The sequence below is a fragment of the Salmo salar genome, chromosome ssa03 (genome assembly GCF_905237065.1).
Source record: "Salmo salar chromosome ssa03, Ssal_v3.1, whole genome shotgun sequence".
Taxonomy (NCBI): domain Eukaryota; kingdom Metazoa; phylum Chordata; class Actinopteri; order Salmoniformes; family Salmonidae; genus Salmo; species Salmo salar.
In genome coordinates this window covers 59,697,527-59,712,082 of record NC_059444.1, presented here as the reverse complement: position 1 = coordinate 59,712,082, position 14,556 = coordinate 59,697,527, and the positions used below count along the sequence as shown (strand labels likewise).

At 47.6% G+C, this 14,556-nt stretch overlaps 2 protein-coding genes across 4 annotated transcripts in view; one reads left to right on the top strand and one right to left on the bottom strand.

The window, feature by feature from the left end:
- The window catches only part of LOC106600993 (synaptic vesicle membrane protein VAT-1 homolog), a 41,533-nt gene extending 35,139 nt beyond the window's left edge, over nt 1–6,394 (top strand). Inside the window, exon 6 of the mRNA XM_014192825.2 lies at nt 292–6,394. Coding sequence (XP_014048300.2) covers nt 292–585 — 294 coding nt within the window. The 3' untranslated portion in view covers nt 586–6,394. The remainder of the gene's footprint in view (nt 1–291) is intronic.
- Nucleotides 6,395–6,571: 177 nt separating this feature from the next.
- LOC106600992 (uncharacterized) lies at nt 6,572–12,311 on the bottom strand. Of its 3 annotated transcripts, none has more exons than XM_014192820.2 (6): nt 12,191–12,311; nt 11,319–11,502; nt 10,713–10,816; nt 7,830–10,619; nt 7,339–7,547; nt 6,572–7,048 (listed from the first exon to the last, which is right to left on the bottom strand). In XM_014192820.2, the coding sequence occupies exons 2-6, from the start codon at nt 11,500–11,502 to the stop codon at nt 6,943–6,945; spliced, it is 3,393 nt and encodes a 1,130-aa protein (XP_014048295.1). In that variant the 5' UTR covers nt 12,191–12,311; the 3' UTR covers nt 6,572–6,942. The 3 variants fall into 3 exon arrangements, with proteins under 3 accessions (XP_014048295.1, XP_014048296.1, XP_014048298.1); XM_014192821.2 differs by having other exon boundaries at nt 12,186–12,303; XM_014192823.2 differs by having other exon boundaries at nt 11,319–11,523; nt 12,191–12,295.
- Between the last annotated feature and the right edge of the window lie 2,245 nt (nt 12,312–14,556).

Here is a 14,556-nt window from a genome sequence, read left to right as displayed (position 1 = left end):
ATCGTCTTCTATGGGTTTGGAGAGCAATTTAGTGTGTGTGTGTGTGTGTGTGTGTGTGTGTGTGTGTGTGTGTGTGTGTGTGTGTGTGTGTGTGTGCGTGTGTGTGTGTGTGTGTGTGTGTGTGTGTGTGTGTGTGTGTGTGTGTGTTTTATGTGGTTATGTATGCATATTTGTGTGAAAGACAAACCAACAGTCCTGGACACATGATGATAGATGGATATCTACTCTCCCTCCCCCTCTCCATCATTCATTCGTTCATGTCTCTCTCTCTGCCTCTGCTTCTCTATCCAGGTGGGCGATGCCATGCGGAGAATGCAGGAGAGAAACAACATCGGCAAGGTGATCCTCATCACCGAGCCTATGCCAGAGGAGGAGAAGAAAGAGGAGCCTAAGAAAGAGGACAAGAAGGAGGACAAGAAAAAGGAGGACAAGAAGAAAGACGACAAGAAGAAGGATGACTCCAAGAAGGAGGACAAGAAAGAAGAGAAGAAGAAGGAAGAGCCGAAGAAGGAGGAGAAAAACGAGGAAAAAAATGAGGAGAAGAAAGAGGAGAAGAAGGAAGAGCCCAAGAAAGAGGAGAAGTGAGAGTGAGGGATTGATGGATGGATGGATGGATGGATGGATAGTCAGGCAGGCAGACCATAGGGGAGCTCTTGTCCTGGGAGCAGGGGTTTGGTTTGGGAGGGGGTGACAGGGCAGGGGAAATGTGGTGAGGGAGGGAAAGGGAAAGGGAGGTGTGGTGTGTGTGGGTTGGACTTGGGAGAGCAGGGGATGGGGGTGGGCTTTATAGATACATTGCACAGCAGTCAATCTGTCATCCCTACCATCATCTCTCAGACCCCTTCCCAGTCCACTCTGACAGCGACTACTCAGGCCTGGGCCTTTACCCTCCCCTCCCCCTCCTCCCCTCTCTCTCCTCCCCCACTCAAGCAAAGGTCACTTTATTTCTGAATCCCTCACGCTCCCTCATCCCAGTGCACCTTAATGATAGCCGGGCTCACAAAACAGCTCCAGGCCTCACCTCGCCACCATGGGAAAATGACCACTACAATACGCTCTCCTTTGACTCATGTCATAACAGTCTGAAGGTGTTGCCTGTTGAGACCCCAGAGAGAGAGTCAGAGAGAGAGAGAGAGAGACACAGAGGGACGGTGTGGGTGTAATTCCCAGGCCTGGGGTGCATCACCGTTGCCTTGACAACGATAATTCGACCTGTTCCAACTCACACAGTGCCCCTCCTCCCTCCATGTCGACTCCCACTATGCTAGATTGCCCTGCGCTGACTTCCACCTGTCACCTCTCCTTTCTCCCCTCACCCTCTATTGAGTTCCCCCTACCCTCCCCCTCTCCCTATGGTATAAACCCTCAGACAGACAGACAGACAGACAGACAGACAGACAGACAGACAGACAGACAGACAGACAGACAGACAGACAGACAGACAGACAGACAGACAGACAGACAGACAGACAGACAGACAGACAGACAGACAGACAGACAGACAGACCCACACCCACCCACCATCTCACATACGGTCCAGTGTTTTGTTATGTCACTGTGCATGAGTCAGTCAGTGTTTGCTTGTCTGTGATTGGCTGTCAGCTTGCCTGGAGATGTTTGCATGGCTGTGTGATGCTTGACTCCAAAGCCAGTGGTTACAGAACTCCCCTGTCAATCACCACTACCCACTCTTTATTTAAGTACATAAAGAAAGGTTAGCGGCACATCCCTTAAATGCCATGGCACTTCTAGTATCACACAGCTCCGCCCTCACAGCTGAGCCCACACTACATATCCCATAATCCTAGAGGTGACGCACTAGAGACCAGACAATAGCGTGTGACAGGATGAAGCTCCAGACAGAGAATTAATGAGCCATTTGGTCCAGTATTAAATAGGGAGGGAGAAATCAGGGCTTAGTTTTGGTGCTCTGTAGTCACTGATGTTTCTAATGAACCAACTGTTGGCAAGCAGTGCACAGTGCCAATTAGGAGAGAAAATTGTCTCTCTTCAAACAAGGCGCACAAACACAAACACACACACAGGACGATGTGTTCAAAGAGGCAGTGTTGTGTAGAGACACTAAGACGTGAACGGAGTAAGATAGAGTTGAATGCCGCCCAGTTCCTTGATATCAGACCCTATTCCTCCCCTGACGTTCCATGGCATTCCACTCCTTTCACAGTGACCGCTTGCCTGTCGTTCACCCTGATCTGGAACAGGGGAGTTTAGAAGGGTTAAAAAACTCCTGGTGCTGTGCATTCTCACCCGTCCCTCCCCCTTCTCCTTTCTCTCCATCTCTCTCTTTCTCTCTCTCTCTCTCTCTGTCTCTGTGGTCGGCATAGCAACAGGCACCAGGCTCGTCATAGATGGCGCTCTGGTCTATTTCTCGGTCTATCTAGAGTGAGTGTGTGAGTGAGCAGTAAATTGTGTAATGAAACCTCGGCTTTAGTATTAAAGCTGTAGTACAGCGCTGTAAAATCAGGCTAACATCCTAGTTTCTACACTCCGGAAATATTTATATTTGTATCGGTATATTATGAGGACATTCAAATCCCATATAGTCTGTGTGGTGGTGGCACACCTAGGGCCACAATCAGTAGTTGGCCTCTCCCATACGAATGCACTGCTGCCCCTTGTGGACATAATTTAGAACAGCAAGACTGGTTTTCAGAAGTTGATTATAGGCGACTCCTTTGTATCAATAAAGCAGGGTTTTGTTTTCATCCTCCTCTAAATTATATTGAATTAATCTGATATTCATTCTTACGTCAGAGATGAATTGCCTATAATAAACCATGGATGGAAGCTAAACCTGTTATGTGCAGGAGTCCTGCAGTACGGACTTCAAAAACACCCCACCATACTATCGATTTAGAAATATGTGAGAATCCATGCTCTTTACACACTTGTCTGTCTGCCTGCCTGTCTGTGAAGAGTCTCAGATAGTGACTAGTGACTTTGTCAAGAAGTTGTTGTGTTAGCATGAGTGGCCTCCCTCATGTTGTGTGTCAGTCATTGTGTGTGAAGATGTGTGTGTCCTCAGGTCGTTTGTCAGGTTAAAAAAAGACCCACCTCCTCAACCCCATTACAACCTCCCCTTCCTTGCACTCTTTATCTGCTTCACAGCTGTCTAGCTCTAATCCTTTGTTTCTCTCTCTCTTTCTCTCTCTCCTCCCCTTCTCTGATGAGGCCAATGTTAAGAGGACAATTGGTATAAGTATTTTGCACTCTGCTCGCTGATTTTAATGCACTTCCAGGCATGGCAGTCCCACTCCAGTCCCGCTGGCTCTGAATCCGCTCCGCTCCTTCCCCACTCAAAGAGACCATACTGTATCTGCTGAAGCTCACTGGAAGTACAGTGGAAGTGACATTTTTGCATGCACTCAAAACACAAACACTCATCTCCTCCTCTACCTTCTGCCAGCTTCTCCTGGTTGGCAGCTCAAATGAAACCATTCATTCATCCAGGGCTGTGAAAGTGACAACCCGGTGTAGCGGGGACAGCAGTGGGCCTGGGACTGAGTGTGAGTGCCATGCCGGTGTGGGGAGTGACTGTGTTCTGTCAGGCTCTGGTTAGTGTTCTTTTCTGATCTGCTGGGCTCCTTCTGTGAACCTGTGGACGGTGCTTCTGTTCTCTGAATGCCATGTGAGAAGCTAATGCTTCAGTAAAAGGATGTTTTACTTAATATGTTATTTTTGGAGGGGGTTTGACCGATGTTTTTTTTGTTTTGTTTTCCAAGGGGTTTAAAGTTCAAAGTTCATACTCTTTACGCAGGGACCTGCCTAACTACATTCCTTTTCAATGTGATGAGCCTTTCTGTTGGGCCTGACCCTTTGTGCCAAACTGTATGTACTCCTCTGTCAATGCCTTGACTACAACGGTGCATTCAATGAAAAAGAGAAGAAGAAAAAACGTTTCTGGGTACTTTTCCTATGACCTTGTAGAAAAGCAAAAACAATCTGTGTATGATTTCTGTCCCAAATGCTTATGGGTGCTGATAGAATTTTGCTACAGTTTACAAAAGGTTCTAGTTGTTTTTGATTGGTTGGGGTCTTGCTCTCATGCCTCAATCCTAAAACACACACACACACATACACACACAGACACACTACCTCGTTGAGAGGCACTTCCCATCCATATCCAAACTCCTCACTGTGCTAATCTCAGATCGGCGGAATGTGTTAAGAGTATTATCAGGCCTCAGACATCTACTACAACAAACTGATCCCACGTCAGTCAACAGGCCTATGCGTTTACAACCATACCATATAATCTCCATAACAGTGAATGGACAAGGTGCATGGACGATTAGGCTGCACAGCAAAGCAAACAAACTAAAAATCTTCTTAGAATTGCAACCAAAAAAACTAAAAAGATAAATAAAACAGATCCATTCAAAAATATACATGACCAGGCGAATCATTGAATCACGGAGCATTTCTTTCATCCACCTCTCTCTAGTTTAGCTTTGTGAACACCACCCTACTCCGGTTTCCTGTTTCTCTTAGCCTGATTCCAAATGGTTTGTATGGGATGAGAGAGAGAGAGTGAGTTAGCAGATGTGTAGGGGATGTCATAGCGAGGCCATATGGCACAGCTGCACAGATAGAAACGCAGCTCTAGATCTGTCCCAGACGCAACATATCCGCCCTAAAGCCGATCCCAGTTCACATACAGCCTGTTGGTCTTAGACAATCCACTATCCTCTATTGCACCTCAAGAGCACTTTGGTTCTAGTCAATTATCAGTTAGCCAAAGCCCCGCCCTCTTCCCTCTCCATACACACACTCATCACACCATACGCACACATCACATTAACATCTGGAACTAAATTGCATGCATCCAATGGTGCAGAGATTATATGTCATTTGATTCAATGTTTTTCTTCCTATTTGATAGAACCAAAAGGTCTCTTAGATGAACTCAGCTGCAGCACACGGGTGGGTGGGTGTAGTGAGTGGCTAGGGCGTGGGGTGTAACTGGGTGTCAGAGAGGACAGGATGAATCTGATGTTGGCTGTGCCTGAGCCCTAACCCACTCCTCCCAACCCCTAGCGCCCGATTGCTTTTCCAGCTTGGTGAATCTACGTTGTAAATCAGCTTGAATTGCTTTTCCAGCCAGACACACATTCTTATGCAAGAGCTCTAAAACCAGAGATGATCCTTCAAGAAACTAAGGCATTTCATGCATTGGAAAACATCACAGCGCCCAGCTATATTGTTCGAGATAACGTGCTGATTGTTTCTTGGGAGTAAAAAAGGGGTTTCCTTTGATTGGCAGTAGTAATATCACTGTTTCACATGGTTTCTCACAGGTCATTCCAAACAGCTTCCCTTACTCTTGATCAGAAATGACTGCCTTTGAGTACACTTGTTTGTCTTTGTTTTTCTCTCTCACACACGCTATATCGTTCTCCTTTCCAGTCTTATGTCAATCGCAGTGCTTGGTGGAGTGTATTCCTAGTTAGAAAGATAATCCCAGTCTGGAGATTATTACCACATCCAGAGGCGTACAGCCCCCACCCATCCACCCCCCCACACACCCCCTTCCCTAACAGAAAACAACCCAGCCGCTTCTGGCTGTCTCTGGCTCTTCATTAGCAATCACTAAAAACTGTTGCCATGTGCCAACTACCGACATATTCCCCGACTCTGTAGAAATGCTGTGAGTGTCTGGTGCGTTTGGCTAGGTTTGTTACGATGTGTATAGTCCACTAGGATCTGTGTGTAGGTGACCCGGGGAAAAAAGGCACGTGTGTATAGTTCACTATTCCTTCCACTGTATAGTTCAGTAGTGGCTCTGTGCAGAGGGAGTCCCTTTCCACCCTTATCATCACGGTGCCAACAGCAGCCAAATCCCTGCACCTATACCTGCTCCCACCCCCCCTCTCCTCACTGCACCCATACCCGCTCCCATTCCCCCTCGCCTCTCCTCACTGCACCCGTACCCGCTCCCATTCCCCCTCCTCTTCCCTCATCTGGCATTGTCAAGTCAGCCTCATAACAAGATGCACATGAACCCGTCCATGGGAAAGTTTCAGAAAAACAGGTCCATTGTCACTTTCCCGTCCAGACAGCTCAGTTTCCACACACGGTTTACTGTGAGACAGCTATTCTACCTACACGTTGATTTGTTTGCTCGGTTTTCGTTCCTTCTCTCCTTCTGTCTATAGTGTTGTTTTCGTTCCTTCTATCAAGTTGTCTCCACTTTGTTTTTTAAACCCTTTGAATTGATGCTGCTTCTGTGCTTGACTGGATTTTACTGCGTACGTGGTGCCATGCTGTCCACAGTATGGGCTCTAGAGCTTGTAATGCTTCAATGTGTAATGTTACCATATGCCTTACATGTTTTCCAGGACTAATAAAAAAGCATAACGGGGACAAAAAAAGATTTGACCTGGAGCTGTGGCTTTGTTACTGTGTTATTAGGATTTCACTGGGAGGAAACAATATTGAACTGCAATTACTTGATATTTTATGGCTCATGTTTTGAGTGTGTTTACATAATGACTGTGAATGAAGTCAGCTGTGGGAGTACGGAAAAGATATGGACGGTACGCGGTCACAGTAAGATAAAGACAGGAATGTTTACTGTCAGAAATCTCTAGAGATTCAAAGCACAGTACAGATCAAATAAACAATAGCTGCCAGGACTAGTATCGGTCCAATTCAAATAGTCGTTCAAACACTTTTCAGTATATCCTGTCACTATCATCCATAAAATATCTGTGGAAATCAATTGGTCCTGATTTAAGCATGAACAACAGTACAACTATAAAACTAAGAACCAAAAGAACTTCTCTCATTGGCTTATTACTATACAGACGCACACAAGATTTCTAGGGAGTCTAGGGACACAGTGCAAAAGACAGTAGCGTACAGATTAAACACTGGATAGACACAAACACCTTCATAAAAACACAGAAAAGACTATCCTTGTCAGGTTTTGTTTGTGTCTTGAGACTTGGCAGGGGCCTCCTCAATCCCATGAGCCCTCAGTACTTCAGACAGGCGACTCAGATAGGTGGAGTCTGGATAACCATTCCTGTGTGGACACAAAATTACATTATGGCGTATATCTCAAATGGCACCCTAATCCTACATAGTGCACTGCTTTTGACCAGAGCTCTATAGGGCTTTTCTTACATAGGTTACATCCTTAAATGGCACCTATATTCCCAAAAGTAGTGCAATATAGAGGGAATAGGGTGGCATTTGGGACACACACTAGGTAATAAAACGGCCAGCACATAACATTGACCCCCGACTTTCTGCTCTTTACTGTTGCTATTTCAGTCGAGAACCACTAATGGGTACAGTGACTCCAGTACTCACCCAGACTTGCCCCCCTGCAGGCTGGTCTTGTGGGGGATGCTGTCCCAGCTGACCCTGGCCCCTGGCTCCCTGCCCGTCACAGTGAAGGTGAGGCCTAGCCTGAAGGCTTTCTCCAGCCGCGGTAGGAGTATCCTGGTCCTCTCACATAGGGGAAGGTAGGCCTCAAATACTCCTCCCCGAAACGCAGAGCCAGGCGAGGGATGGCCCTCCTACAACAAGAGAGGGACAGGTGGCAGATAGTGGGGGTGTGCTCCAGATTGTGATAGCCACCAGACAGTGTTAGGAGTTAAACATGACAGAACTTAGAAATGCAAAGCAAGCAATTACTGACAAGGGATACTTAAACTTAACATTTGAATATACGCTGATTTAATAATGCCAAGAGTGCATTTGGACAGTTGAAAAAAATAACATATGAATGACATGACACATTTAAAATGTCAACAGTAATTGGCCCATCAGATAGCCTGGTAGAGAAGTCCTGCCCTTACCCCCTGAATGCCATCTGGGATGCAGTAGGTGATCTTAACGATGGCGTCTCTGCCATGGCCTGGCAGGCTGAAGGGCATCTCAGAGTAGCTCATGTTACCCTGGATGCCCTTTGGAACTGCCACCTCAGCCTTGGGGCAAACCCTGCATTGGACGTGGGCTTTGAGAAGGCACTGTGGGCACAGGGTCACCCCACACCCTGTCCTCGTCACTGACACCCCACTCTCCCCACACACACAGATCTGTGTCCGTGCCCCACACAGACTAGACCTTCCCGGGCCGTGACGTGTCAGATCTCCCCCTGACCTGGGCCTCTCCTGGTTCTCTGCTCCACTAGACTGTCTGTTGTTGTCCTTCTGGGTCACTCCGGATCTCAGGTTGCTTTCTTTTGGGGGCGCGACCATGTCTTGACTGGTATCGCCATCATTCACTGCTCCCGGCCTTCCTCCGTTGCCTATCGCTGAATGGCTGAGAAATGTGTCAGTCTTGCTCCCGTCTGCCTCCATGGTCCCTCCCCTCTCCACTTTCTCCTTTATGACAGGGTCTTTCCTCGCTGGTGATTGGCTAACAACTGTGTTCTTGTGTTCTGATTCGCTGTTCCTCGTCCTCTTGGAAGAATCACTCCTCTGGATGTTTTTCTTCTCCCTGTTGGCACCAGGCCCCTCCTCTCCCCCTCTCTGAGTCTCAGACATCCGCTGAGGGCTATTGGTCTGAAACTGTGTGGAGTTCTGGAACCCATTCACCTGAAATGGACTGGACTGATTCAAAGTGGAGGTAGAGGGGACAGAGAAGTCCTCTTGTCCCCGCCTCTGGCCAGTCTCCCCAGGGAACACCTCCCTCAGTGCTGCACCCACTTGAGAGCACAGGTGCTTGGGGCCGATCAGAAACACACTATCTCTCATTGTCTGGATGGAGACCTTCTTGAACCGTTGCCTCACCTCAGCACAGCACACCTCTAAAGTCTCATCTGCTGGGTCAGACACGCCTAACTCAGCCAGAGGCAACTCCTGCAAACAGAAGTCTGTCTTCACCATGGCAACCAGCTTCTGCATCTCCAACTGACAGGTGTGCACCACAGATGACTCCGCCCCCCTAAGGATGACAGTGATGTCACTGCTTTTGTCTAATTGGCTCTCCCTCATCTGCAGGTCAGAGGTCATGTCCTGTATACGGGTGGCGTAGGCCTCCTTCATGTAATTCCATATCACCATGGAAATGGTTAGCTCTGCACTGTAGGCATTTCTCCTGTCCAAGCTATTGGACCGCCTGGCTCTGGTTGTGGCTTTCTCAGCCTCACTCTGTCCTGGGTCCTGGACCTTGGACCTGGTCCGACCCGAGAAACTACTGGCCCGCTTTAGGGTGGACCCTGACCCGGAGGTTGAGATGGTGGTGCCCCCTGACAAGGTGTTCAGAGTTGAGGTGAATGGGGCTGTCTCACCCTGCTGCCCAAGGTCTGTTGGTGATGAGCTCAGGAAGAGTCCATTCTCCATAGAGGAAGGGGTGAACAGGGGGTCACCTCTCTTAAACAGGATATCCTCTCCACTACCCTGTGTACCTGGCCTGTAGAGTCCCCCAACACCTGACCCTGCTCTGTCTGAGCCAAACAGGTCATGGCCTAACATGGGTCCAAGACCTGGTCGTACACTTGGAGATGTGTCCCCTACCATCACTGTGTCCCTAGGTCTGGTCCCTAGCCCAGCCGGACCTAATGCCTTGAAGCGGGGGGCAAACTTATACACTCGGGCCCCCTCCGTCCTCCTCTCTGTCTCATATTGCTTCAGCAGCTTATCTACCCTGGCGTCCAGGGCTGTTCCTGCTGTGGAGGAGAGAGTGGGTGTGAGTCTCTCCTCTTCCTCTGGCTTGGAGGAACCAGATGTGGATGAGGGAGATCGTAACAAGCTGGCTACATCCTCCACCGCCTCCTCTCTCTCCCCCAGGAGGAGGAACTGTTTGGCTTCGGACACATCGCTGCTGTTGCCAACTATGTAGATGTTCCTGTCATCCTCACTGAGCAGCAGCTTGGGCAGTCTGACCCGCAGGCCCTCCATGGCCCTGGACAGGCCTCCGCTGGGAGAGAGGACACTCTTGGGCAGCTGGGCTCGCCGGAGCCTGGCCTCGTTCTCCTGGTAGAGCCGGCTCAGGTCCCCACGAGCCCCACTCAGACGCTCCTGCCCATTGCCCCCCACCCCGGGTATTTTCTGTAGGAACAGGGTGGTCAGCCCCTCAGCGGTCACGTCCACCACCTCTACCCCATGCTGGGTGAGGATCTCCTGGTACTCCCCTCCACAGTGCCACTGCAGGTAGTGGAACAAGTCTGCATCCATGATCAGGGAGAGGTCCTCTTCCACCATGGGGGGTTCCTCAGAAAGACGCAGACCCACAGCACCCACCTCTGCCTGGGCTGTCCCCTCCCCCTCCCAGCCCTGACCTCCAGACGTAAAGTCCCTATGTGGGCCTGAGCCTAGATCACTCTGCTCATCCCCTCTCCTGTGATGGTCTGCTGCCTCCTGGGTATGAGTCCTTTTCGCTTGGCCCCTAGTGCCTCTAGTAAGGACTCCCAGAACACCATTGGCCCCAGGTGGGGGTGTATCTGTGGAGGCCAGGGCCCCAGGGAGCCCCAGTATTTGGGCCAGTGCAGCCTGGACCTGGGAGTAGAGGCCCTGCAAGGTGCAGACCTGCTCTGGGTTGTTATAGTGGATCTGGACATCATGACTCCTGTCAAGGCTGGTCAATGCTGCCTTTCCTCCAGGTAGCTGGCTGTAGTCCACAGTAACAGACATGCTCAAGATGACCTGAATGGGAGAGAGAGAGGGGGAAAAAGAGGGAGAACATGTAAGTCTAAGCAAAATCTGTCACTTTTTCCCAATATTGTGTCAACAACATACCTTATTTGGGTCCAGGTCTTTGTGAGGTTCACTCAAGGTGAGTTCATACTTCTTCCCGTCCACCTTCAGAATGTGTCGGCCATGTTGAAGCACGCTCCTTGCCACTGTGCGGGGTCACCAGAGTACAAGAGCTAAATCAATCTCAGTCAGAGAAAGACCCTTACTAAGCACTTCTGCCCCTGGTCTCTTCTTGAAATGTATGCCAACACCCGAGCTCACAGTTAATCGATGGTGACAGGACATGAAGCATAATACCTTGCATTTCACAGTTAATTTGCAAATGGATGCAAAATGAAGTTTAAAAAAAGTGGCCATGGTCAACGAGCCAGATGGAAATCTATTGATAAGGAACTTAGCAGTGGCAGCAATGTACTCTTGTTGTTACTTTATGCCTCTACATTATGGTGAAATAGTCAATTTATCACCATCAAGTCTCCAGATCTCTTCTCTCTACCAATTCATCATTCACATTCCATTCCATCCCCTACGCACCCCACCAGCCCTCCCCTCCCAGGAGCCTCAGATACATTATACACACACACACACACACACACACACACACACACACACACACACACACACACACACACACACACACCTACTGACCTCCAATGTCCTCAAAGGTGATGAGGGCAGAGCCGGGTGTTGCCTTGACAATGGTGACATGTGCTATTTCCCCTCCTCCATTCCTGGCCCTCAGGAAGTAGATGTACAGCTTGTCTGTCAGCCGGTCCTCCTTTATATCAGTGGGCAGGCCACTCACCCTTACTGTCCTGCACTGCTCCGCCATCTGCTGGGCAAAACCGGGTTACTGACATACAGGAGGAATATGTAGGTGAGTATACCAAGCCAAGTCTCCCTTCAACCATAACCACTGACCATAAATTGTCAATAAATTTGTCATTGCCATATAATAGGCCAACATAAGATTTTTTGGGTGGGGGTTATCTGGATATTTGATCAAATTACACCCTCTGCTGGACGTTGTCACGAAACTTCATCAACATAAACGTCGTTTTATTAAACTGCTGTGTCAACGTTGGTCAATGCTATGGAAACAGCTTGAGATACCGTTGATGTTGATACTATACTGTAAAGAGAGATGTGCGAACTGTTCACATGACATGCGCACTGACTGCTTGAGGTTCAAATGGAGTCCACAAAGAGCAATCGACCAGTAGTAGGCACAGTATGCGTCAAATCACTTTCATCCACTGTTTCAGAAATAAATGCTAGATGAGTGCGCATAGTTATCCATTCCCTTCCCGCTCTATAAAAGAAACGATCACTTTGACCATCAGGTCACAACATCTGTGAAAATCCAAGGAATGGGTAAGTGTGCTGACTACGGAGACAGAAAATGAAACTTCAAGGAAGTGCACAAATCCAACGACACAATCTAAAATGACCTCAAAGTAGAGCTCTTCAAGGCATTGCCTTTTTTCACAATGATATCAACGCAAATATCCTTACCGTACCTTCTTAGAAGCCTCTCATATCTCTCGTCTCGCACCAAAGACGTGGACGTGCTTCACTTGCATGTTGTTCAAAACATGGATGGAAAGTGAAACTGTATGAAGTAGGAACTGGAGGGTTAAGATTGTTGTTGTTATTCATTTCAAACGCCAGGGGGCGAACTTAAGGCCAGTCTCACGGGTCCAAAAATGAATCAGTGCATTGGTCAACTGAAAACCTAGATGAGAATTGGCCAATAATGAGATACATTTGTCTTTCAACAAATTGTGTGTGTGTGTGTGTGTGTGTGTGTGTGTGTGTGTGTGTGTGTGTGTGTGTGTGTGTGTGTGTGTGTGTGTGTGTGTGTGTGTGTGTGTGTGTGTTAGGAGCTAGGGTTAGTTTTAGGGTTACGGTTAAGGTTAGGTTTTCGGTTTAAGGTTAGGGTTAAGGTTAGGGGAAGGTTTGGCTGAGGTAAGCCGTCATGGTAAATAAGCATTTGTTCTTAACTGACTTGCCTAGTTAAATAAAGGTCAAATTAAAAATTAAAAGTGTAAGGTCACAGGGTTAGGGTTAGAATTGTGAATGGGACTGAATTGTGTGTCCCCACAAGGTTAGTTGTACAAATCAAATCAAATTGCATTTGTCACATGCGCCGAATACAACAGGTTACCGTGAAATGCGTACTTACGAGCCCTTAACCAACAATGCAGTTCAAGAGATAGAGTTTACTATTTACTAAATAAACTAAAGTCAAAAAAAAAAGTAACACAAGAAAATGACATAACAATAACGAGGCTACATACAGGGGGTACCGGTACAGTGTCAATGTGGAGGGGGTACAGATTAGTCGAGGTAATTTGTAAAATAGCTATGCATAGATAATAAACAGTGAGTAGCAGCAGTATAAATACAAAGGGGGGGGGGGTCAATGTAAATAGTCCGGGTGGCCATTTGATTAATTGCTGTTAATGAGCTGTTAAGGAGCCTTATGGTCCTAGACTTGTAGCTCCGGTACCGCTTGCCATGCGGTAGCAGAAAGAACAGTCGATGACTAGGGTGACTGGAGTCTTTGACTATTTTTTAGGCCTTCCTCTGACACCGCCTAGTATATGGGTCCTGGATGTCAGGAAGCTTGGCCCTTGTGTTGTACTGGGCTGTACGCACTACCCTCTGTAGCGCCTTATGGTCAGATGCCGAGCAGTTGCCATACCAGGCGGTGATGCAACCGGTCAGGATGCTCTCAGTGGTGCAGCTGTAGAACTTTTTGAGGATCTGGGGACCCATGCCAAATCTTTTCAGTCTCCTAAGGGGGAAAAGGTGTTGTCGTGCCCTCTTCACAAGACTGTGTGTGTGTGTGTGTGTGTGTGTGTGTGTGTGTGTGTGTGTGTGTGTGTGTGTGTGTGTGTGTGTGTGTGTGTGTGTGTGTGTGTGTGTGTGTGTGAAGCCAGCCACTGAACGTTCTGAAATGATACACAGTAAGTTCAACTTTATTTTCATAATATAACCCTAACACTAACCCCTCAAAATTTGAAAAATTAAGAAGAAACAGACCAACATATGCCTAGACATTATTCTCGCCAAAGAGATGATTAATTCTACCAAAGACAGTACAGTATGACGATAGGCTGAAACTGCTTCTCCAATAGAAATCCCCGATCACACTTGTAGGCGGTGTCATGGCGACAATGGCTACCTAAACTCATGCGCAGAAGCACATCATTGGGTCTAACGGGTTGTCTCGCGCTGAACTGCGCTTGTGCAGACCGTCAAATCAAAGGCACTTCTTCGATATAAAGTTGTTTTTGACGAACATTAAAACATGTTAGTTTGTCAGTTTCACGAGGTTGGAGTAATAACATGTTCAACTACTTAAGACATTGGCTCAAATATAGGTTGTGCCTTTACATTTTGAGAAAATGAACAACTAACGAATACTTTTTCACTTCTCTCATTTACTTCTCAAACCCTGGCCCGGTCTGCATTGTCTGTTTCACAAGTCTTCCGGAAGTTTCGCGATGTTGCCCCTCATGGTTTAGAAACTCTGTGATTCAACCCTGTTCAAATGACAGAAATATCTAATTATCATTATAAACTGGGTGGTTCGAGCCCTGAATGCTGATTGGCTGACAGCCGTGGTATATCAGACCGTATACCACGGGTATGACAAAACATGTATTTTTACTGCTCTAATTACGTTGGTAACCAGTTTATAATAGCAATAAGGCACCTCGGGGGTTTGTGGTATATGGCCAATATAACACGAGTAAGGACTGTATTCAGGCACTACTCGTTGGGTCGTGTTTAAGAACATCCAATAGCCGTGGTATATTGGCCATATACCACACCCCCTTGTGCCTTATTGCTTAATCATAATATACTATTATCATAG

Coding starts and splice junctions, on each gene's coding strand:
- LOC106600992 (XM_014192820.2), bottom strand. CDS start 11,502: ATGGCGGAGCAGTGCAGGACAGTAAGGGTGAGTGGCCTGCCCACTGAT. Junction 10,620..10,712: donor AAGACCTGGACCCAAATAAG/GTATGTTGTTGA, acceptor TCTCCCATTCAG/GTCATCTTGAGCATGTCTGT. Junction 7,049..7,338: donor CTGCAGGGGGGCAAGTCTGG/GTGAGTACTGGA, acceptor GTGTCCACACAG/GAATGGTTATCCAGACTCCA.